The sequence below is a fragment of the Pogoniulus pusillus genome, chromosome 21 (assembly GCF_015220805.1).
Source record: "Pogoniulus pusillus isolate bPogPus1 chromosome 21, bPogPus1.pri, whole genome shotgun sequence".
Lineage (NCBI taxonomy): Eukaryota > Metazoa > Chordata > Aves > Piciformes > Lybiidae > Pogoniulus > Pogoniulus pusillus.
The window spans coordinates 19,043,164-19,065,438 of NC_087284.1; the positions used below are offsets into that span (position 1 = coordinate 19,043,164).

Genomic DNA, 22,275 nt, shown 5'->3' on the forward strand with positions numbered 1-22,275 from the left:
TCACGTTCAGCTGGCTGTTGATCAGCACCCCCAGGTCCCTTTCTACTGAGTAGTTTTCCAACCACTCAGCCCCAAACCTGTAGTTTTGCATAGGGTTGTTGTGATCCAAGTGCAGGACTCAGTACTTGATCTTGTTGTTGAAGCCTGTAGGAATGGCCTCAGCCCATGAATCCTGCCTGTCCAGGCTCCTCTGAGAATCATAGAATCATAGTATCAACCAGGTTGGAAGAGACCTCCAAGATCATCCAGTCCAACCTAGCACTAACATAGCTGGAAGCTGGGAAGGATAGATGACTGCAGCCTGAAGCTCCATCAGAGCTAGAGTAGCTTTTTCTGCTCATTACTTTGGCAAGCAGAAATGTCTGTCATTCATTAGAGTCATATCACACCTACTGGCCTGCATGTCAAAAGCATTATGAGATCTTCATTTGACATAAAGTACATATAAAGAGACTTCCAATCCATAAGTTACAGTGCAGCCCTGTTCCCTGTCTCACCTGTGAGTGGAGGTATATATCATAGAATCAACCAGGTTGGAAGAGACCTCCAAGATCATCCAGTCCAACCTAGCACCCAGCCCTATCCACTCAACCAGACCATGGCACTAAGTGCCTCATCCAGGCTTTGCTTGAACACCTCCAGGGATGGTGCCTCCACCACCTCCCTGGGCAGCCCATTCCAATGGGAAATCACTCTCTCTGTGAAGAACTTCTTCCTAATATCCAGCCTATACCTACCCTGGCACAACTTGAGAACAACCTATAGTCCTACTGATATCACTCAAGGCACTAAAGCATTTCAGGTATGTACCTCAGCGTAGACAAAAGGAGCATCAAACTGGAAGCAAACGTGCCCATGTTTAATAGCTTGAACCGAGGCTGGGCCACATCTGTACATACCTATGTGGAGAAGAGAGATAGAGTGAGGGACTAAAGTAGCTACAAAACCCATCAGAATGCTGTATTTTGTCCAAGGAAAAGATTTGTTTCTTATTACCAGCCCTCTAAACAACACAGACTTATCTGAAACAACCTCATGGCTTGGTTCCTTCATGTCACTGTAAAGTTCCTAAGTGCCTGAAATGCAGGCAGACCTGATTTTGGTTGAAGCTGGTAACTTTGGGAGGGCTCAGTTGTGTGGTGGACTGAGAAAGGTCTCACTGCAGATTTGCTCAGGATGGTTTTTAAGAACTGGAAAATTAAGGACTGGGAGGAATAGCAGTGGGATTTCAGTGGGGTTGGAACACCTCTGCTGCAAGGACAGGCTGAGTGAGCTGGGGTTGTTCAGCCTGGAGAAGAGCAGCCTCTAGGGGGATCTAATAGCAGCCTTCCAGCATCTGAAGGGGACCTATGAGAAGGATGGAGAGAGAGTGTTTACAAAGGCCTGCACTGATAGGACAAAGGGCAATGGCTTCAAACTAGAGCAGATTTAGATTGGATGTTAGGAACAGGTTCTTTACCATGAGGGTAGTGGAAGACTGCAGCAGGTTGCCCAGGGAGGTGGTTGGGGCCCAATCCCTGGAGATACTCAAGGTGAGGCTCAACAAGGCTCTGGGCAGCCTGATCTAGTTGCAGGTGCCCCTGCTTAACTGCAGAGGGGCTTGGATTGGATGACCTTCAGAGGTCCTTTCCAACCCTGACCATTCTACGATACTATGATACCACGATTCAGCCTGCCTGCACTCTGCTCAGGAAGTTTAGTAAGGGCTGCAGATATAAAATGGAGGAGAATTAATATGAGCATGCTCCTGTGTAGGCTGGCCTAAATTCTAGACCCATCTCCTGGCAAGAGGACTCTTCTGTACTGAGCATGGCCCTTCTGATGCAGGATTTTGTGCACATGCCTCATAAGCAGGGTTATAATAAGGACAGATACATTTTAGAGCTTAAAATAGATCAGAAGAAGGCCCTGAGGACTGGTGAGCATGGTTATCTGGTGCAAAAAATTGTCACCAGCCACATGGTGTTACTGGCTCTGCTCTTATCATCCCACTGTTTGCCACAAAGCACCCACATGTTGGAAAGAGAACTTGGGACTTTAAGCAGTATTACCATCACTGGTTTCTTGGGGTGTTCCATCAACAACTTGCCATCCTCCAAAACCAATAGGAAGATCAGGTCTGGTCATCCAAGCTTCATTCCAGCAGTGATAGTTCCTTGGACAAGAGATGGAACCAGAATATTAATTCTTGGAAAGAATTACACAGAACAAATATCTATGAGCATTCAGAAGATTCTCTCTCAGTCTGGTCTCCTCCAAGCTAAACAGCTTCAGGTCTCTCAACCTTGCCTCCTTGCATAAATGCTCCAGTACCCTCAACATCTTGGTAGACCTTTGTTGGACTCTCTCTACTGGTTCCCCATCTCTCTTGAACTGGAGAGTCCACAACTGGATGGAACACTGGAGATGTGGCCTTATTAGGGCAGAGTACAGGGGGAGGGAAGCCAGATTTCCTAGGACACACAGCTTTCAATTAAACCCACCTACAATCACCACGGGCCAAGTCTTGCCTTCATGCAAGCACAGCCACCTAAAGCATGATGACCTCCAGAAACCATTCTTTTGTGATTCAGAATCTTTTGTATGTGGTACAGAACAAGAGAGTGACTGGCATTGGAATGGGCTGCCCAGGGAGGTGGTGGAGTCACTGTCCCTGGAGGTGTTCAAGAAAAGCCTGGATGAGGCACTTAGTGCCATGGTCTGGTTGAGTGGCTAGGGCTGGGTGCTAGGTTGGACTGGCTGATCTTGGAGAAGAGGAGTCTGAGGACAAACCTCACTGCTCTCTACAACTACCTGGAAAGGGGCTGTTGTGAGGTAGAGATCAGCCTCTTCTCCCTAGTATGAAGTGATAGAATGAGAAAAAATGATCTAAAATTGCACCAGTGAAGGTTTATGTTAATTAGTAGAAACAATTTCTTTACTGAAAGATTGATCAGGCACTGGATAAGGTTGCCAGGGAGGTGGTGGAGTCAATGTCCCTGGAGGTATTCAAAAACCAAGTAGACATAGCACTTTGGGACACAGTTTAGTGACTATGCTCAATGGTTGGACTTGATAATCTTAGAGGTCTTTTCCAACCAAAACAATCCTGCCATCCTGTCATCCTGTCTCTTCTAACCTGGTTGATTCTATGATTCTGTGACCCTGGACAGTATACAGAAAGGTCAATCTGTTGAGAGTGGTTCATCTAGGAGCTCAGGGCTGAAATGCCCTCACTGGGCTGGATATTCAGGAAGAAATCAAAACCCAGAACCCCCAAAACACCACAGCACCATCATGTTCTGCCCAGAATGCTTCAAAGACAAGCAGGAAAGAAAGACTTTGTAGGGAAAAAAAAAATCAATCCAGGAGAAAGGTCTTGCAGTAAAACCAGCAATGTTTTAGAACTTCATTACTGCAAAAAATAAAAGAAGGAAGAAGCAGAGAAAGTGGTAATTTTGCTTGCAAATGATTCCAGTCCTACAGCAGACAGGAATAAAATGATATCTGTATAGCTGCTGATACAGCCCCTAGTCCAGGTAATGATATTAGCCACCAAAAAGAGGATGGTCACATTCTGACCATTATATTAATAATAGGTGAAATGCAGACATGGACCAGAGTCAGAAGAATCTGACGCTTAGAATCATAGAATCAACCAGGTTGGAAGAGACCTCCAAGATCAGCCAGTCCAACCTAGCACCCAGCCCTAGCCAATCAACCAGACCATGACACTAAGTGCCTCACCCAGGCTTTTCTTGAACACCTCCAGGGATGGTGACTCCACCACCTCCCTGGGCAGCCCATTCCAATGCCAATCACTCTCTCTGCCAACAACTTCCTCCTAACATCCAGCCTATACTTCCCCTGGCACAACTTGAGACTGTGTCCCCTTGTTCTGTTGCTGGTTGCCTGGGAGAAGAGGCCAACCCCCACCTGGCTACAACCTCCCTTCAGGTTGTTGTAGACAGCAATGAGGTCACCCCTGAGCCTCCTCTTCTCCAGGCTAAACAACCCCAACAACTTATTTAAGACATTTCAAAGTGGAAATGAAAGCTTGGATCAGGGTAAAACTTGTCAGGAGAAATAATGAAGCAGCACTGCAGGAAAAAAAAGAATTTTCAAGGGAAATGCTGCACACTCAGGGAATTTTTGATGCTGCTAAAAGTAGATGATGCTGAATCATGCTGGCAGAACTTTGCTGAGGGCTACCAGAGAATGGAAAGAAGCTTTGTGGTAGGTAGGGTTTTGGAAACTGTTATGCTAACATGAGAGAGAGATGATCTCTACCCTGAGACTTTCACTGGTTCACAGATTCACAGAAACATCCAGCCTGGAAAAGCCCCTCAGGATCACCAAGTCCAACCTATAACCCTACTCTACAAGACCCATCTTAAACCATATCCTTAAGCACCACATCCAAACGGCCCTTAAACATATCCAGGGTCAGTGACTCAACCACCTCCCTGGGCAGCTCATTCCAGTGCCTGACCACTCTCTCTGTGAAAACTCTTTCCCAGTATCTAATCTAAACCTACCCAGTCTCAACTTAAGGCCATTCCTCTTTGTTCTGTCTCCAATTACCAGTGAGAAGAGACCAGCAGCAGCAGCCTCTCCACAATGTCCCTTCAGGTAGTTGCAGACAGCAATGAGGTCTCCCCTCAGCCTCCTCTGTTGCCTCAGTCACTCCTCACTTTGAATGAAGTTCAGCTGTGTCACTGACTTTGTGTTCTGTGAAAGAACCACCTGAGAATAGGCAGGAGGCAAGGATGGTAAAACTAAGGCAGAGATAACTGTGGAAAATGGCAGTTCTGCTTCAATTTTGTGATTCTGTAATGCAGTTTTTGCTGCATTTTTGTCTATATTCCTCCAAGGAGACAGGACCTTTCTTACTGGTTCCTACTGGTATAGCTGGTTGCAACAGGATGGCATTTCTGCAGGTCTGCCACCATGCAGAACAAGCACACTCAAGGATATGGCATATGTATGGACAGAAAGCTCTTGTAAAGCTCACGAGCACTAAGACAATGAGGATGCAGGGGGCATTTGCAGAACCTTCTTCAGGTAGAAATGGAGCTGACTCCACAGCTGTGACTGGTTAAACTGGTTGTGTAGTTCTTGTATCCTACAGCAATCCCCAGACACTAAAGCAAGCAAGAATGGCGACACAGATCAATGCAGCGCCCATTAAATATTTACAGAGATAATTACAAATAGTCTAAACAAAGTGATGGGGAAATTAATAAAAGATGACCACTCACTTGGGTTGCATGCCTGGAAGACAATTTAAGAAGGCTACTTCATATTGCTTATGAGACAGACACATGCTGGATCAGGAGTAGCCTGACCTGAAGGAGTGATTGTCTCCCTGTACTCAGCACTGGTGAGGCCACACCTTTAATCTTGGGCTCACTTTTGGTCCACTCACTCCGAGAAATATATTGAGATGCTAGTTCAGATCCAGAGAAGTGCAGCAAAGCTGGTGAAGGGTCTGGGGGACAGGTCTGGTGAGGAGCAGCTGAAGGAACTGGGGTTGTTCAGTGGCAAAGAGGAGGCTGAGGGGAGACCTCATTGCTCTCTGCAACTCCCTGAAAGGCAATTAGAGCCAAGTGGGAGCTGATCTCTTCTCCAAGTGACAGGACAAGAGGAAACAGCCTCAAACTACCAGGGGAGGTTTAGGTTATACATGAGGAACAATTTTCCTCATGGAAAGGGTTGTGAATACTTGTCCTAAGCTGCTGCGGGCAGTGGTGGAGTCCCCATCCCTGGAGGTGTTGCAAAGCTTGAGATGCTTGAGTTGAGATGCTTGAGCATGTCCAGAGAAGGGCAACGAGGCTGGTGAGAGGCCTTGAGCACAGCCCTACGAGGAGAGGCTGAGGGAGCTGGGATTGGTTAGCCTGGAGAAGAGGAGGCTCAGGGGAGACCTTATTGCTGTCTACAACTACCTGAGGGGTGGCTGTGGCCAGGAGGAGGTTGCTCTCTTCTCTCAGGTGGCCAGCACCAGAACAAGAGGACACAGCCTCAGGCTGTGCCAGGGGAGATTTAGGCTGGAGGTGAGGAGAAAGTTCTTCCCTGAGAGAGTCATTGGCCACTGGAATGGGCTGCCCGGGGAGGTGGTGGAGTCGCCGTCCCTGGGGCTGTTCAAGGCAGGATTGGACGTGGCACTTGGTGCCATGGTCTGGCCTTGAGCTCTGTGGTAAAGGGTTGGACTTGATGATCTGTGAGGTCTCTTCCAACCTTGGTGATACTGTGATACTGTGATACTGTGAACAAAGCCATGGAGATGCATTGCTGAGGGCCATGGTTTCATGGTGAAGTGGCAGTGCTGGGTTGATGGTTGGACTCGATCTTGAAGGTCTTTTCCAACCAGAATGATTCTGTGGTTCTGTGGAAACAGCTGCTGTCTTTTCATGAGCTGGTTAAGCTCAGGTACTGAGATTGGGAGAGGTCTCATAAGGGCTTTCTCCACAAGCCTGGACATGGGTGAGCTCCCACAGGGTTGGGTGACTTCAGGCAAGGTTCTGCTGAGGTCTGGACCTCACAGGAGGAATGAGTCTTGATTCCCATCCAAGAGAAAAATTCTTTAAGTGTCATTATATCACCATTAAGAAAGACAAAGAGAACAAAGTAAGGGGACAGAGGCATCAGTGATGGGCCCAAATCCGGCCAGCTGGATAAAAATAACTTTTTGCAAAGTCTGTGTAATTTTGTATGTGTTTTGTTGTTGTTTGCTATCCTGAGGGAGAAGATGATCTTTAATAAGAATAAATAAATGTCAGATAACATTCAGAGGGAGCCCAACACTCAGAGATTGATTGGACTAAAAATCCTGGCTCCAAGTATCCCTGCAGTCTGCGAGTATTTAAAACCTGACGACAGATCAGTTGCAGCAGTACAAGGCAATAGAAATGATATATTAATAAAGAAGAAGAGCCTTGCTTCCAGTTTTCAGAACATTGTAAATAAAAGTGAGAAATACATTAAAAAAAAAATCATTATAAATGCCTTGATCTTGTCCTCTAAAGCCATGCACAAGCATACAGAAAGAAATAAAAGGGACCTTAAAAAAGAAAGCAAGGTTAAGACACAAGCTGTTTAAAGTTGTCCTGTGGGTCACCATGGAGTGTCACAGAGGAATGAAAAGAAAGGGCACAGAGGAGAAAAGATGTGTGCAATATATCAAGTCATGCCCAAGGAGTTAAGTGCACCATGTACTAATAAATCATAGAATCATAGAATCACAGAATCAACCAGGTTGGAAGAGACCTCCAAGATCATCCAGTCCAACCTAGCACCCAGCCCTAACCAATCAACCAGACCATGGCACTAAGTGCCTCATCCAGGCTTTGCTTGAAGACCCCCAGGGACGGTGCCTCCACCACCTCCCTGGGCAGCCCATTCCAATGCCAATCACTCTCTCTGTGAAGAACTTCTTCCTAATATCCAGCCTATACCTACCCTGGCACAACTTGAGACTGTGTCCCCTTGTTCTATTGCTGGTTGCCTGGGAGAAGAGGCCACCCCCCACCTGGCTACAATGCCCCTTCAGGTAGTTGTAGACAGTAATAAGATCACCCCTGAGCCTCCTCTTCTCCAGGCTAAACAGGCCCAGCTCCCTCAACCTCTCCTCATAGGATTTGTGCTCCAGGCCCCTCACCAGCACCAGAAGGGTAAAAAGGTTGAATGAGGCAGAGCAAAAAGTAGTCACACCAAAGGAAAGTGAAGGGAGGATGGGAGGATGAAGCCCTAGTGTGAAGTCACCTGTAGGTTTGGGTGGTGCAAAGCTGGTTTGGCCATGTCCCAAAAGAGTGGGAAAAAGCAGGACTGAATTAAGAAGCCTTGGGAAACAGCTAGGAAAAGGAGAAATAGAGAGGTGAAAGGAAATGTCTGAGGTGGGTGAGAGATGTTTCACAGGTGAGGTTAGGAGAGAGGGAGAAGTTTGCTTGTGTAGTGGCTTATACACCAGAGTCTGGCAACGAGGAGAAGCTCAAAACACTGGGACTGTTCAGCCTGCAGATGGGAAGGCTCTAAAGGATCTTATCTATGCCTGCTTGGGAGTCAGGGGAGAAGAACCAGAGCCAGACTCTTCCCAGTGGCCCCCAGTGAACAAGAAGCAATGGGCACAAACTAAAGCAGACATTTCTGTCTGAGCACCAGGAAATACTGTTTCTCACAGTGAGAGTGGTTGAGCACTGGCACAAATTTCTCAGAGACACTGAGTATCCATCCTTGGACATACTCAGAATCCAGCTGGCCTCAGCCCTGAAGAACTCACTCTAGCTGACCCAGTCTTGAGCAGGAAGCTGCAGGATGATTTCCAAGGGTACATTTCGGTCTCAATAATGCTGGGATGCAAGCTTCAGATGTAAACAAACCTAATTGTTCCCTCTTGGTAACAAATTATGGAAACAATAAAAGAGGTTACAGCAAGAGGTTCAGTCATTTCCTCCACCACAGAATTACAGTTTTAATATGAAGACTTCCAGAGCTAAGTTATTAATGAAACATGCTGATGAGTTAAAGGCATCATTGAGACAGATCACAGTATCACAGTATCACTAAGGTTGGAAGAGACCTCACAGATCATCAAGTCCAACCCTTTACCACAGAGCTCAAGGCTAGATAAGTACCAAACAGGACAAATATCTCCTGAAAAAAAGTGCTATAGAGGTCACATTCCCTGCTTCACTCTGAGGAGGAGAGGCTTGAGGCTCAACCCACTCCTAATTCCCAGGGAACAGTGCATATAATCAATGCATGCCATACTTTAGTGTGATAGGAGATGGCAAGAGTTTGAGCAGAAGTAGGGAAGTGATCATGCCCCTGCACTCATAGAATCATAGAATCAACCAGGTTGGAAGAGACCTCCAAGATCAGCCAGTCCAACCTAGCACCCAGCCCTAGCCACTCAACTAGACCATGGCACTGAGTCTTTTCTTGAAGACCTCAAGGGACAGTGGCTCCACCACCTCCCTGGGCAGCCCATTCCAATGCAAATCACTCTCTCTGCCAACAACTTCTTCCTAACATCCAGACTATACTTCCCCCAGCACAGCTTGAGGCTGTGTCCCCTTGTTCTACTGCTGCTTGCCTGGCAGAAGAGACCAACCCCCACCTGGCTACAACCTCCCTTCAGGTAGTTGTAGACAGCAATGAGGTCTCCCCTGAGCCTCCTCTTCTCCAGGCTGCACACCCCCAGCTCCCTCAGCCTCTCTTCATAGGGTTTGTGTTCCAGGCCCCTCACCAGCTTTGTTGCCCTTCTCTGGACACCTTCCAGCACCTCAACATCTCTCTTCACACCGGTGAAGCTGTACTGTGTTCAGTTTTGGGCTCCTCACTACAAGGACACCGAGGTGCTGGAGCATGTCCAGAGAAGGGCAACAAAGCTGGTGAAAGGTCTAGAGCACAAGTTTTATTGCTAAACTACCTGAAACAAAGTTGTAGTGAGGTGGGTGTCAGTTTTATTGCTAAACTACCTGAAACAAGGCTGTAGTGAGGTGGGTGTCAGTTTTATTGCTAAACTACCTGAAACAAGGCTGTAGTGAGGTGGGTGTCAGTTTTATTGCTAAACTACCTGAAACAAAGTTGTAGTGAGGTGGGGGTCAGTTTTATTGCTAAACTACTTGAAACAAGGTTGTAGTGAGGTGGGGGTCAGTTTTATTGCTAAACTACCTGAAACAAGGTTGTAGTGAGGTGGGGGTCAGTTTCTCTCCCAAGGAACTAGCTATAGGACAGGAGGAAATGGCCTTTAGATTTGCCTAGGAAGGTTTAGATTAGACATCAGGAAACATTTCTTTACTGAAAGAAGCGAGAGTGGGGGGTGGTAGAGTCACCCTCCCTGGAGGTGTTCAGAAATCATGTAGACATGGCACTTCAGGATACAGTTTAGAGGCCATGGTGGCATTGGGTGGACAGTTGAACTTGATGACTTAGAGCTCTTTTCTGACCTTAAAGATTCTATGATCTACACAGCTTTCCAGTCTCTCCAGGGATGGGGACTCCACCACTTTCCTGAGCAGCCTGCTTGACTGCTTCACAACACTTTGGAGACTTTTTTTCTTTCCAGCCTAAACTTCCCTTGGTGTATCTTGAGGCCATTTCCTTTGCTTCTATCACAGGAAGGTTTGCATCTTTACATGACAAGCACTTGCAATAGGTTGGCCCTGGCTGGGGACCACATGCCACTCTATCATTCCTCTTCTTAGGTAGACAGGGGAGAGGGAAAATATAACAAGAGGCCCATGGGTCAAAACAAACCATGCAGTTTAATAAGGCAAGAGCAAAGGCCACACATGGAAGCAAAGGCAAGCAAAACCATTATTCTCTACCTCCCATTAGCAGACAATGCCCAGCTGCTTCTCAGGAAGCAGGGCTTCAATATGTTGCAGCAGTTGCTCCGGGGGACAGATGCCATCAACGAATGCCTACACTTCCTTCTTTCCCTTAGCTTTTACATCTGAGGTGACATCATATGGGATGGAACACTCCTTTGATCAGTTTGGGTCAGCTGGCCTGGTTGTGTCCTCTCCTGAGATCTTGTCACCCTTCAGCCTACTGTTGTGTGAGCATGTTGGAAAAGCACAGCAGTAGCCACAACACTGCTGTGTTAATCAACACCCTTCCTGCTACCACTACAAAAGATACTATGGGGAGAACTAACTCCATCTCAGCCAGACCCAATACAGTGCTTCATATTAGTCAGTCTACTAACAATCTGTTCATCCTGTTTTACTGAGCTGGCAGTGTTCTTTAGTGTGTGGTGAAATAAATAAACCACAGATATTGCTGTCACAGCTTTACTGCTTGTACAGTTAACACATTGATAGCATTTGCCAAGAGAACTCACCAGACTGAGTCCTTTGTAAGTTTGGTGTCCACTTTCCCTTCGTCATCCACAAAGAAGTCCAGTTGTAAATTGGCATTGTTATCATGAGCAGAAGAATAGGTGGTCACAAGCCTTGCAGGTATCCCCAAGCACCTCAGAACTGTGGCAAGGAGAGGAGTGAGTTGAGAAGGACAAATAGAAAAACTATGTTCATGGGTGACAGGATGAGAGGAGAGAAACCATTAATAGCTAGAAGAAAAGGAGAAAGCTCAGTCAGACCAACCCAAACAATTCCACCTTCTGTCTATATATAGACTATGTTAAATATTTTATTTGGTCACAAAATTACAAGCATTCAAGATCTGTAACTGTACAAAGATTGCAACCTAAGCAGCAGATTGCCAATAGTTTTAGAGTGGTCTTGAAGAGTGGCCATGCTGTAGTTTTTCAGAGCAAATCTGGGTGCAGTGGGTCAACTGCATGACCAAATGGAGTACAACAAAAATTGAGTCTGGGCTGGCAAGAAGTGCAAAAAAGATTAGGTCTCCTACTGTCAGGAACCCAGGAGCACTGTGAGACTATGATAAAAAGATAATTAATAGAGAATATTTCCTTTTGGTCCATTTGGAATTTTCCTGTTGGACATCTGTTGTCAGAAGGCATCTGGGGAACACTGAGAATAAAGCAGAAAATGAGTGCTAACAAAGGGGGAAAACTGTGTTATTTGCAAGTGAATTGCCAAGAGTTAGAGATTCTGAGCAAAAGGTACTACATGGTTTGTATTGAGTGCTAAGTAATAGAATTTGGGAGTCAATACTCCCTCCCCACGAAGAGTCTAAAGAGGAGAACAGAAATCCTAACTCTCACAACGAGGTGTTGATGACTTTCATTCCCCTTTGACAAGTGGTAAATTTGGGCATGTGGAAATGCCACAGCTCTGTCTGGACTGTAGCAGAGCATCATTAGGCTTCAGGGTTTGTGGTGCATCTTGGCTGATAAACAGCCGTGGAGCCCAGTGCCAAGGGGAGGAATTGGGTAGCAGAGACATCATCTTAGCTTCTCCAGATGAAATATTTTGTCTCTCATCTGAAAAATAAAATATATCCCTGTTTTTTCTTTTTCCCCACTTAGGACTCAAGGCAGATCTGCAGAAAAGCAAGGGCTTGGGTTTGGTGAGAGGTTTTTTTTTGGACAAGGAGAACATATTTATTGAAAACCCTATGCAAAACTAGCTCTGGTGCTGCAATGTTGAGCAGCACTCACTGCCACTGGTGAGGGTTTGTGTATTCATTAGTGTCACTACTGTGACTTCCCATAAAGCGTAACACTGCACATTCATTTCAAGTTCCTGGATGACAAATTACTTGGATGCAGCCAATACCATATGTACCTATTGATTAAACCTAATTCAAGTGGGCTCCCAGGCTTCCAGCACATGAGCCATCAGGGCTCATTGAAAATAATTTGTCTGACAATTTTAAGATTAATGACCATTTTTTTTCAGAATGGTTTAGCATTTTTAAGGGATAACTATCCTGGGCATACAATAGAGTACCCTTGGAAAGCTGGACTAGTCACAATGATACAACATTGGCACCTAAGGAAGACTCAAAATCAGCCATTCAGACCTTTGTTGGCCTCTCCGTGCAGCAGCCAGCAGTGTGCTCTTGTGACCAAGAAGCCAAATGGTCCCCTGGGGTGCATAGAAGAGTGTGGCCTATAGGTCAAGGAAGGTTCCTCTACGCCTCTACTCTGCCTTAGTGAGGCCACATCTGTCCAGTTCTGGGCTCTCCAGTTCAGGAGAGACAGGGAACTACTGAAGAGAGAATTGGAGGCTACTAAGATGCTGAGGGGAATGGAGCATCTCTCTGAGGAGTAGAGGCTGAGATATCTGGAGCTGTTTAGCCTGATGAAGGGCAGGCTGAGAGGGGATCTTATCAATGCTTATCAATACCTAAAGAGCAGGGGCCAAGAGGAGGAGCCACACTATTTTCAGTGGTGCCCAGTGACAGGACAAAAGGCAAAGGGCACAAACTGCAACATAGGAGGTTCCAGCTAAAGATAAGGAAAATAATATTTCCTGTGAGAGAGCTGGAGCCCTGAAGCAGGCAGCCCAGAGAGGTTGTGTAGTCTCCTTGTCTGGAGAGACTTCAAATCCATCTGGACATTGTGGTCCTGGGCAGCCTGCCCTGAATGACCCTGCTTTAGCAGAGGTTTGGATTTGATGATCTCCAGAGGTGTCTGTCAATCTCATTCTGTGGTTCTGTTACCATTTGAGCCATTGGACAGCATTTTAATTTCAAAATGCTCAACAAACTTTGTATTTCAGCAGTCTGCAGCAGTAAGAAGTGCCAGGTCTCTGATGTGACTTAGTCAGCAAACCAAACCTACTTTTACTCCAGATAAATACTCTTCTGATGTGTTGCTCCAATTTCACAGTGGCCTGCAGGCTTAGTGGTGATTCAGGGCCAGTGTGAGGGGAAGGTAGGACAATTGGTGTGTGTGTCTGTGATCTAGAGAACTCTAAATGAGGCAATGGGCAGAGAAGACAAAGTGGCCTGTGGAAGCCACTGTGAGGAATTGCATCCATAGGAAACATTTGCAAGAGCATTTTCAAACACAATGCGTAGTGCAGAGGTAGAGGAGCATCAAGCATAGACCATGCAAAATAAGTATCTCTCAGATTCTTTGGATCACAGATCTAGAGACTCATAAAAAGATTTAAGTTGGAAGGGACCTTTAAAAGTCATCTAGTCCAACCCCTTGCAGTGATCAGGGACATAATCAGCTAGATCAGGTTGCTCAAAGACACTTCCAACCTGACCTGGAGTGTTTCCAGGGATAGGGTCTGTCTGAACTGCTAAGAAGCAACAGGACAAGAGCAAATATTCTTAAGTTGCTCCAGGAGAGATTTAGGTTGGGAAAAATTTCTTCACTGAAAGACATGTCAAGCTCAGGGCAGTGCTGGAGTTCCTGTTCCTGGGGTGCTTCAAAAGCCATGTAGATGTGGTTCTGAGTGACATGGTTTAGCAGTGACCTGCAAGTGTTAGCTGTAGGACTTGATCTTACAGGTGTCTTCCAACCAAAACAATTCTATGATTCTGTGATTCTATATCTCCCATATGGGGTAATAATTTCATATTTCCTGTCTAGATACCAAGCCCCTTGTTCAGCTTGGATTTCATAACAGAAACATGGACTGTGCCAAAAGTTAAACGTTCCTTCTCCCAAATTTACCCCTGTGAGTCAGAGTACACAAATAGTTAACACATTTGTGTGGAAAAGGAGCCAAACTGAAGGAGATGCCAAAGGTTTATTTAAAGAGCATCTATTCTAGCCACGTGTTTTTAAGCATCTCTACTATTTACTCCTGAGCACCACAGAACCAAGGAGTATTTTAGTTGGTTTATCCTAAAAGCTGTTTCTGTTATGTAAGAAATGCAGAGCAAAGTGGAGCTTTCCCTGCTAATACCTACATGTGTTGAAGACACCAGCAAAGACCCAGCACTGGCCATATTTTACAGGCTGCTTAGAGCTGTAATACTCCAAGAGAATGTCCACGCTTCCTGTCCAGGCTGAAGGTGCAACACCATAAGTGTATGTATTGTCCCAGGATCCAGCAATCACACCGTTATCATCCCTGGAGTTGATCTAAGAAAACAAGGAAAGGAGCATTAAGGATGTCAGAGACCAGGTAACAAAGAGCTCTTTAACCCAGCAGACAAATATAAGGTAGGAGAGACTGAACACAGCCAAGTTTAGGGACACAGTTTAGTGGTGTAATTGGCAGTGTTATGTTAAGGGTTAGACTGGATGATCTTGGAGGCCTTTTCCAACCTTCATGATTCTATGAATTATGAAGACAGGAGATGTACAGAACAATCTTGTTAATCATAGAATCATAGAATTAAGGAGGTTGGAAGAGACCTCCAAGATCAGCCAGTCCAACCTAGCACCCAGCCCTAGCCAGTCAACCAGACCATGGCACTAAGTGCCTCACCCAGGCTTTTCTTGAACACCTCCAGGGACGGTGCTGCCACCACCTCCCTGGGCAGCCCATTCCAATGCCAATCACTCTCTCTGCCAACAGCTTCCTCCCAACATCCAGCCTAGACCTCCCCTGGCACAACTTGAGACTGTGTCCCCTTGTTCTGTTGCTGCTTGCCTGGGAGAAGAGACCAACCCCACCTGGCTACAGCCTCCCTTCAGGTAGTTGTAGACAGCAATGAGGTCACCCCTGAGCCTCCTCTTCTCCAGGCTGCACACCCCCAGCTCCCTCAGCCTCTCCTCATAGGGTTTGTGTTCCAGGCCCCTCACCAGCTTTGTCGCCCTGCTCTGGACACTTTCCAGCATCTCAACATCTCTCTTGACTTGAAGGGCCCAGATCTGGACAGAGTACTCAAGGTGTGGCCTGACCAGTGCTGAGTACAGGGCCAGAATAACTTCCAGTCCTACTGTTCCTGATCCAGGTCAGGATGCCATTGGCTCTCTTAGCCACCTGGGCACACTGCTGGCTCATCTTCAGCCTACTATCAACCAGTATCCCCAGGTCCCTTTCTTCCTGGCTGCTCTCCAGCTACTCTGTCCCCATCCTGTAGCACTGCTTGGGGTTGTTGTGGCCAAAGTGCAGAACCCTACACTTGGTCTTGTTCAATCATTCCATTGACCTCTGTCAAGGTCCCTCTGCAGTGCTCTCCTACCCTGCAACAGCTCCACAGCTGCTCCTAGCTTGGTGTCATCTGCAAACTTACTGATGATGGACTCAATTCCCTCATTAAGGGCCATGGATTCTCCATCACTAAATAATTTTGAGGGAAGGTCAGCCGAAAACAATGGAGAAATTACATCATCACATGCAGTATCCATGTTGCCAGATTAGTGAGTTTTATCAGCATTAAATTTCCCTATTGCTGTGTATTCTTAATAAACAGCATCAGTTCTACACCAATAAGCAAAATATTTAAGCTGGATTCTTTCCTGACATCATCTGATTTTCTGTCTGTATCAGCCCAGGGATTCTAATAAAACCACTTCTAATTTACAGCAGGTTGGGAGAGGAACTATCCCACTGCTATTTTTAGAGTGAAAACTAATTTCTTTGGTCCAGCACACATGAAAACGAGGAGGAATTTGCTATGCAGGCTTTACCCAGTAAGATTCTACAACACAAGGAGTTTTGCTGACTAATGGCAATACTGATGGGCATTAATGAGCAATACATCTCCTGCCTGCAAGTTGAAACAAACCAGTTGAGGCTGTGCAAAAAAGCTCATTTGCTCTGTACCTTCTAATTATGCTAATGAAGAACAGCGACACACCAGCCAAATAAATCACAATTCTCATTTCAAAGCTCTGGGCTGGATTAACTACTGGTTTGTAATGAGCAAATCGACTTCCTGTGAACCAATGACTGAATAAAGATGAGTCTCTGGACATAACCAAAGGGTTAAAGGGTTGTGCCGTTGTGCCCATCTTGCTATTGTGGCAGACAAGCCAAGAAAAGAGGCATCTCAAGGACAAGGCAGGGTGTGGATCTTTGTCGTGGAGGGCCCATAGGCCCAAAAGAGGCTTATACATGCTTTGCCTGGACATGCTTTTCTGCCCACACCGGAGGTAAACACATGAATGGACAAAAGGGGCACAGCAGACCTGGTGCCATAAAGCCTGGGCTGCCCAGGGCCCAGGTTGTGTAAGGTGGTTGTGTAAGCCCACGTGCCTAGCTTATGGCCCACTGGGTGCAAGGCCTGTGCTATTCCCATGTTTGGGGGAGGCAGGCCTGTGGACCCTTCCTAATTTGGTATGTTTTGGCTGATTGGATGATGTCATGGCCAAAGGACCATTAATCTCAGCCCACACCTGCCTGATAAATAGGACAATCCAGGTAAAGAAGATGCTCACTGCCCAGCTCTGCCTGCCTGCCCACTGCCCGGTGCTACTACCTTTGCTGTTGCTTTATGTGCTTCTTTGTTCCACGACACTTTGCATCGATCCAGCGGACGGTCGAACTACGCGCTCCTGGCCAGCCGCTGCTCCAGCTCGCCCTGCCAGCCCGAGGGATGCCTCCTTGCTGCACACAGCACTCAATCGCACTGCTCCAGCCTGCAAACCTGGACCCTGCTTTGCCCAGGTGGCTGCTGACCGCCCAATGGCGTTCTGAGAGCCACAGAAGATTCCTATCGTGCCCGGGAACCATTCTCAGACAGCGTGCTCAATTTGGGATGGAACAAGCAGCAAAGCCCCATGCACCATCACCACATGAAGTCCACCACGTGGCTTTCACACACACTATTGCAGTGGCTTAAGATCACCCTAAAGTTAGTGTGGGATTCCAGGTAAAATCTCTCTGTTGTGCATCTCATGTTTTACCCATCATGTCACCTTACTGCCCATGGTGGTAACTTTCTCAGCTGTCTCAGCTACCTGGAAGTAAGCACAGTGTCTGGAGAAATGCTATCATGCCTGGAATATGGTGTCTAAAAGTGTCTTGCTTACCAGTGAGGTACCAGCCTCAGGAAAAGGCAATGAGCTGAAATAAGAGTTTTAGCCTTAGTGGAGCAAAGTAAAATGCCAGACCTCAGAGGTCAAAATGGAATGATTACAGAATTAAAGGAGGAAGTTCTTCACAGAGAGAGTGATTTCCCATTGGAATGGGCTGCCCAGGGAGGTGGTGGAGGCACCGTCCCTGGAGGTGTTCAAGCAAAGCCTGGATGAGGCACTTAGTGCCATGGTCTGGTTGAGTGGCTAGGGCTGGATGCTAGGTTGGACTGGATGATCTTGGAGGTCTCTTCCAACCTGCTTGATTCTGTGATTCTATGACCTGTGGAGATCATCTAGTCCAACTAGATGATAAATGGGGTAACCCACAGCAGGTTGCCCAGGACCACAATGTCCAGATGGGTTTGGAATCTCTCCAAAGAGGGAGACTCCACAGCTTCTCTGGGCAGCCTGCTCCAGTGGTCTGGCACTCTAACAGCAAAGTTTTATCTTGTGCACAGATGGAACCTCCTGGATTCTAGTTTATGCCTGTTGCCCCTCGTCCTGTCACTGGGACAACTGATTTGGCACCTGTTGGAGTGGCATATCAGGGCATGAGGGCCTGGCTTTGATTTATGATCCACTTTTGACACATCTTAGCCGTCCATTACATACCACTGCAGAGGCAACACGGCAGATTTTGATAGGGTTTCCGCGCCCAGAGAGCTCCAGTTCTGCTTTGTCCATCAGGAACAGGCAAGCATCCAGAACGTTTTCTTCAAACTAGATAAAAGAAAACAAAGAGGGAAAATGAAGTAATTTCTTGTTCTGTGAAGAGCAGGTGAAGTTATTTGTCATTGTTGTTGCAAACTGTGTCCAGTTCTGGGCTTCTCAATTCAAGAGAGATGTTAAGGTTCTGGAACGTGTCCAGAGAAGGGCAACAAAGCTGGTGAAGGGCCTGGAACACAAACCCTATGAGGAGAGGCTGAGGGAGCTGGGGGTGTGCAGCCTGCAGAAGAGGAGGCTCAGGGGTGACCTCATTGCTGTCTACAACTACCTGAAGGGAGGCTGTAGCCAGGTGGGGGTTGGTCTCTTCTGCCAGGCAACCAGCAACAGAACAAGGGGACACAGCCTCAAGTTGTGTCAGGGGAGGTGTAGGCTGGATGTTAGGAGGAAGTTGTTGGCAGAGAGAGTGATTGGCATTGGAATGGGCTGCCCAGGGAGGTGGTGGCAGCACCGTCCCTGGCGGTGTTCAAGAAAAGCCTGGCTGAGGCACTTAGTGCCATGGTCTGGTTGACTGTCTAGGGCTGGGTGCTAGGTTGGACTGGATGACCTTGGAGGTCTCTTCCAACCTGGTTGATTCTATTCTATTCTAGTAGCTGGCCAGCTTCAAAACGGTCAACTCAAAGCTCTGTGTTTGAAGACAGAAGATTTCTTCTGGAATAATTGCTCATATATGCAAAAAAAAAATTACATGAGAGGCTGTGAGGGAAAAGAGAGCACAATTTCCAATTCAATCTCAGTCTGGTTTCCAGAAGGCTGAAATGACAACACAGCCTTTCTGACACAACATAAAATTTTAAGTGCTAACAAGTATATAAAAGGAAGATATTATAATAATAACTGTGGGAAGCTGGTCTGCTTGTCAAGGTCTTCATGTCCTTCAAGGATTTCAGACTTGTTAATTTCTGGGCTTTTCTGACATGCAGCCAATGGGATACCTGGAAGCTGAACAAGAAGTAGTTTACCAATGCTATTTTGAAGAGGCTTAGATTTAAAAATCAGTTTCTAATCAAGAAAAATCTGATCCCATATATTAATCCTGGGATATGAAGCTTAGACATCAAAAATACCAAGTGACCTAAAGTAGTCCTCTTCAAAGACAGAACAAAATGGTACAGTTTATTTGATCCAGCATGAACAAGAACAATAATGAATTGGGGGCAGAGGTGCCTAAATAGACCAGAAACCATTTATCACAGAACTCGCCCTGCAATGTATTTCATTTTCCTTAGGAGAAACTGTGTAACAAAGGAAAATGTCTCTTATGTCCCCTGGAAAATGGTAGGAGACAGGGAAATGTGTGTTAATAATGCATATCACCTAGACACAGTCCTATCATTCAAAGCTGTGACAGAATCTCTATGCAGCTCATCCCCTGGCCATCTTAGATTTTATGTCCTATGCTCTCATCATTAAGATGCCTTTCACAATAACAGGGATTTTGCTCTCATGGATTGAGTTTGCACCTATTGCCAGCCTGGCCTAGGTCTCCTTGGCTGCTAAGGACAATCAGTGTTTTGCCTCCTGAAGAAAGCAAACAAGAGCCCAGACCAAGATGCTGTTTTGGAAGCATGAGAGGCTTTTGGAGGTGGAAAATGAAGAGTGAGTCCAGAGTGCTGAAACAGAACCTTCAGAATGTCAAGACTGCTGCTGATGGTGCAGAGACAGTGGGAGGGCTGGGGCTGGCACCCAAGAAATAGCCAACTCTGGCATAAACCAAGAAAGAGAAGCCACCATCGTGTTTCACCACCTTCAGTTGTCCAGGGAAAGTTATGTTTTTTGCCTCTGCTTCATTGCTCTGGGTACCACCACTGCATGGATCCTTTCCAGGTGACATCCTCCAAGGTAGCACACCTGTCTTATCATCACCCATATTTATGTTGGATTGATTTCTCTGCCCAGTAATAGCACTTTATATTCAGAGCAAAACCAAATCCATGATGCTTGGACAAACAGAGAAAGAGGGACTGGTGTTTCCCAGAGATGTAGTCCTAATAATGTATCATCCATGGGAAGCTGAATAATTGCATGGACTCCCCAGTCCATCCCACTGATACATGATGTAAATAACACCAGATGAATGGCCAGGTTGTGGACTCTCCTTCCCAAGGAGAACCCTTACATCAGATAATGTAATCTCTGGACTCTCATAGCCATCCTTCCTGCTTCAAGTTCACTTTTCTCCTGAGCTGGACCAATGATCTATCACTTCCACCAGGATCAAAATCTAGCCTTCTACTTGTCAAGTCCTCAGCAGCGCTGGAGACCTGAATTAAATCAATGCAAAGTTTACCCTGTAAATTAAGTCTTTCTCATCTACAGTTTGGGAGGAAAAGAAAAGCCTGGATGAGGCACTTAGTGCCATGGTCTAGTTGACTGGCCAGGGCTGGGTGCTAGGTTGGACTGGATGATCTTGGAGGTCTCTTCCAACCTGGTTGATTCTATGATTCTAAAGCTATAAATCATAAATGCACACACTTCTATGATACATTCATAAGATAGGCATTGCTGAGAGTACTTTTACTCTTAGCAATGCTTTTGACCTTAATGTCCAGGACTGTTGAAAATGAAGAAGAGGCATATTTGTAATGGTTAGAAATTGTCAGGGTAAGATTGGGAACACCATATCCTGCGTCTCACTGAAAGAGAGAGAACCAGCAGAACATTTCTTCACTGCTTTGCAGTTTGAGATAGAATCATAGAATCAACCAGGTTGGAAGAGACCTCCAAGGCCATCCACTCCAACCTAGCACCCAGCCCTAGCCACTCAACCAGACCATGACACTAAGTGCCTCATCCAGTCTTTTCTTGAACACCTCCAGGGACGGTGACTCCACCACCTCCCTGGGCAGCCCATTCCAATGCCAATCACTCTCTCTGACAACAACTTCCTCCTAACATCCAGCCTAGACCTTCCCTGGCACAACTTGAGACTGTGTCCCCTTGTTCTGTTGCTGGTTGCCTGGGAGAAGAGACCAACCCCCACCTGGCCACAGCCTCCCTTCAGGTAGCTGTAGACAGCAATGAGGTCCCCCCTGAGCCTCCTCTTCTCCAGGCTGCACACCCCCAGCTCCCTCAGCCTCTCCTCATAGGGTTTGTGTTCCAGGCCCCTCACCAGCTTTGTTGATACCTGCCTACAAAACGATTGATTCCATTCAAACTCTTGGCTTGGGGCTCCTTACATGCATGTGACCACAATTTTCAGACAGGTAAGTGAGGAAAAAAAGATGCAGCACATGGTGGAAAATCAGGTCCTCCAATTTCAGACAACACAGGAATGAATGTACATGACAAAGTGATATGGAAGAGCCTTTAACCCCCCAAACTGAGCTATCTCCTAGCAAAACTCTATTAATAATGCAGTTCCTCCAGGGAGGCTGCTGTTGGTGTCAGCAGGGTACGAGGGCTGCAGAATATAAACACCATAGGCCATAAATTCAGCACCTGGGGACGCAAATCCAGCAGCTGCTTTAAGCAGCACTGTCCACCTCCAGCCACTCAGTCCCCTTTCTCCATCCATCTTAAATTTGTCAGGAAGTGAATCCCAAATGTAAGAACAGAGTAAGCCTCAAAAATATCCCAAGAGGATGGGGGAGGCGGGAGGTGGGGAAGTGACAAAATCAAGGAGATGCTTATTCAGCTCATTCAGTCTGATCCACTGCACAAGCACTTGCAAGAGGAAGGAAGGGCCAGGAGGGGGCATTTTTGGTCAACTTAAATGCACACCCAGCCTTGGCCTCAGGATCTGCTCCTGTATTTCTTGTATCACTATGGAATCACTACCCACACCTTATTTAAGGGTTATATTTATCTCAGACAGGTTCAGAGTCAGACTCTGCAAACAGTGGTGCTGGCATAACCAAAGGAACGGTGGAGAGACAGGAAGGAACTCCCTAAAGAAGTGCTGGTGCAGGCAAAAGAATTAAATTGTACCTTTAAGTAAGAAAACAAGAACAGATGTGAGTTGAGAGAGCTCTGGCAGCTCATCCAGCTCAAGCTCTGAGAATTTTTTTAGCTGTGGGAAAGAAAGCAATGCAAGAAGGGGTGCTGGTAGATAGTAGCTGAACAGGAGCCAGCAGTGTGCCCAGGTAGCCAAGAGAGCCAATGGCATCCTGGCCTGTATCAGGAGCAGTGTGGCCAGTAGGACAAGGGAGATTATTCTTCCCCTGTACTCAGCACTGGTCAGGCCACACCTTGAGTGCTGTGTCCAGTTC

General features: G+C 46.5%; 1 protein-coding gene across 4 annotated transcripts in view; it reads right to left on the reverse strand.

Annotated features, from left to right (window-relative positions):
• The window catches only part of F13A1 (coagulation factor XIII A chain), a 65,952-nt gene that overhangs the window by 11,323 nt on the left and 32,354 nt on the right, over nucleotides 1-22,275 (reverse strand). For all 4 annotated transcript variants that reach the window (XM_064161139.1, XM_064161141.1, XM_064161140.1 and 1 more), the window contains exons 7-11: nucleotides 17,954-18,061; nucleotides 14,281-14,455; nucleotides 10,826-10,964; nucleotides 2,052-2,155; nucleotides 811-899 (exon numbers count right to left, since the gene is read on the reverse strand). In XM_064161139.1, coding sequence (XP_064017209.1) covers nucleotides 811-899; nucleotides 2,052-2,155; nucleotides 10,826-10,964; nucleotides 14,281-14,455; nucleotides 17,954-18,061 — 615 coding nt within the window. The remainder of the gene's footprint in view (nucleotides 1-810; nucleotides 900-2,051; nucleotides 2,156-10,825; nucleotides 10,965-14,280; nucleotides 14,456-17,953; nucleotides 18,062-22,275) is intronic.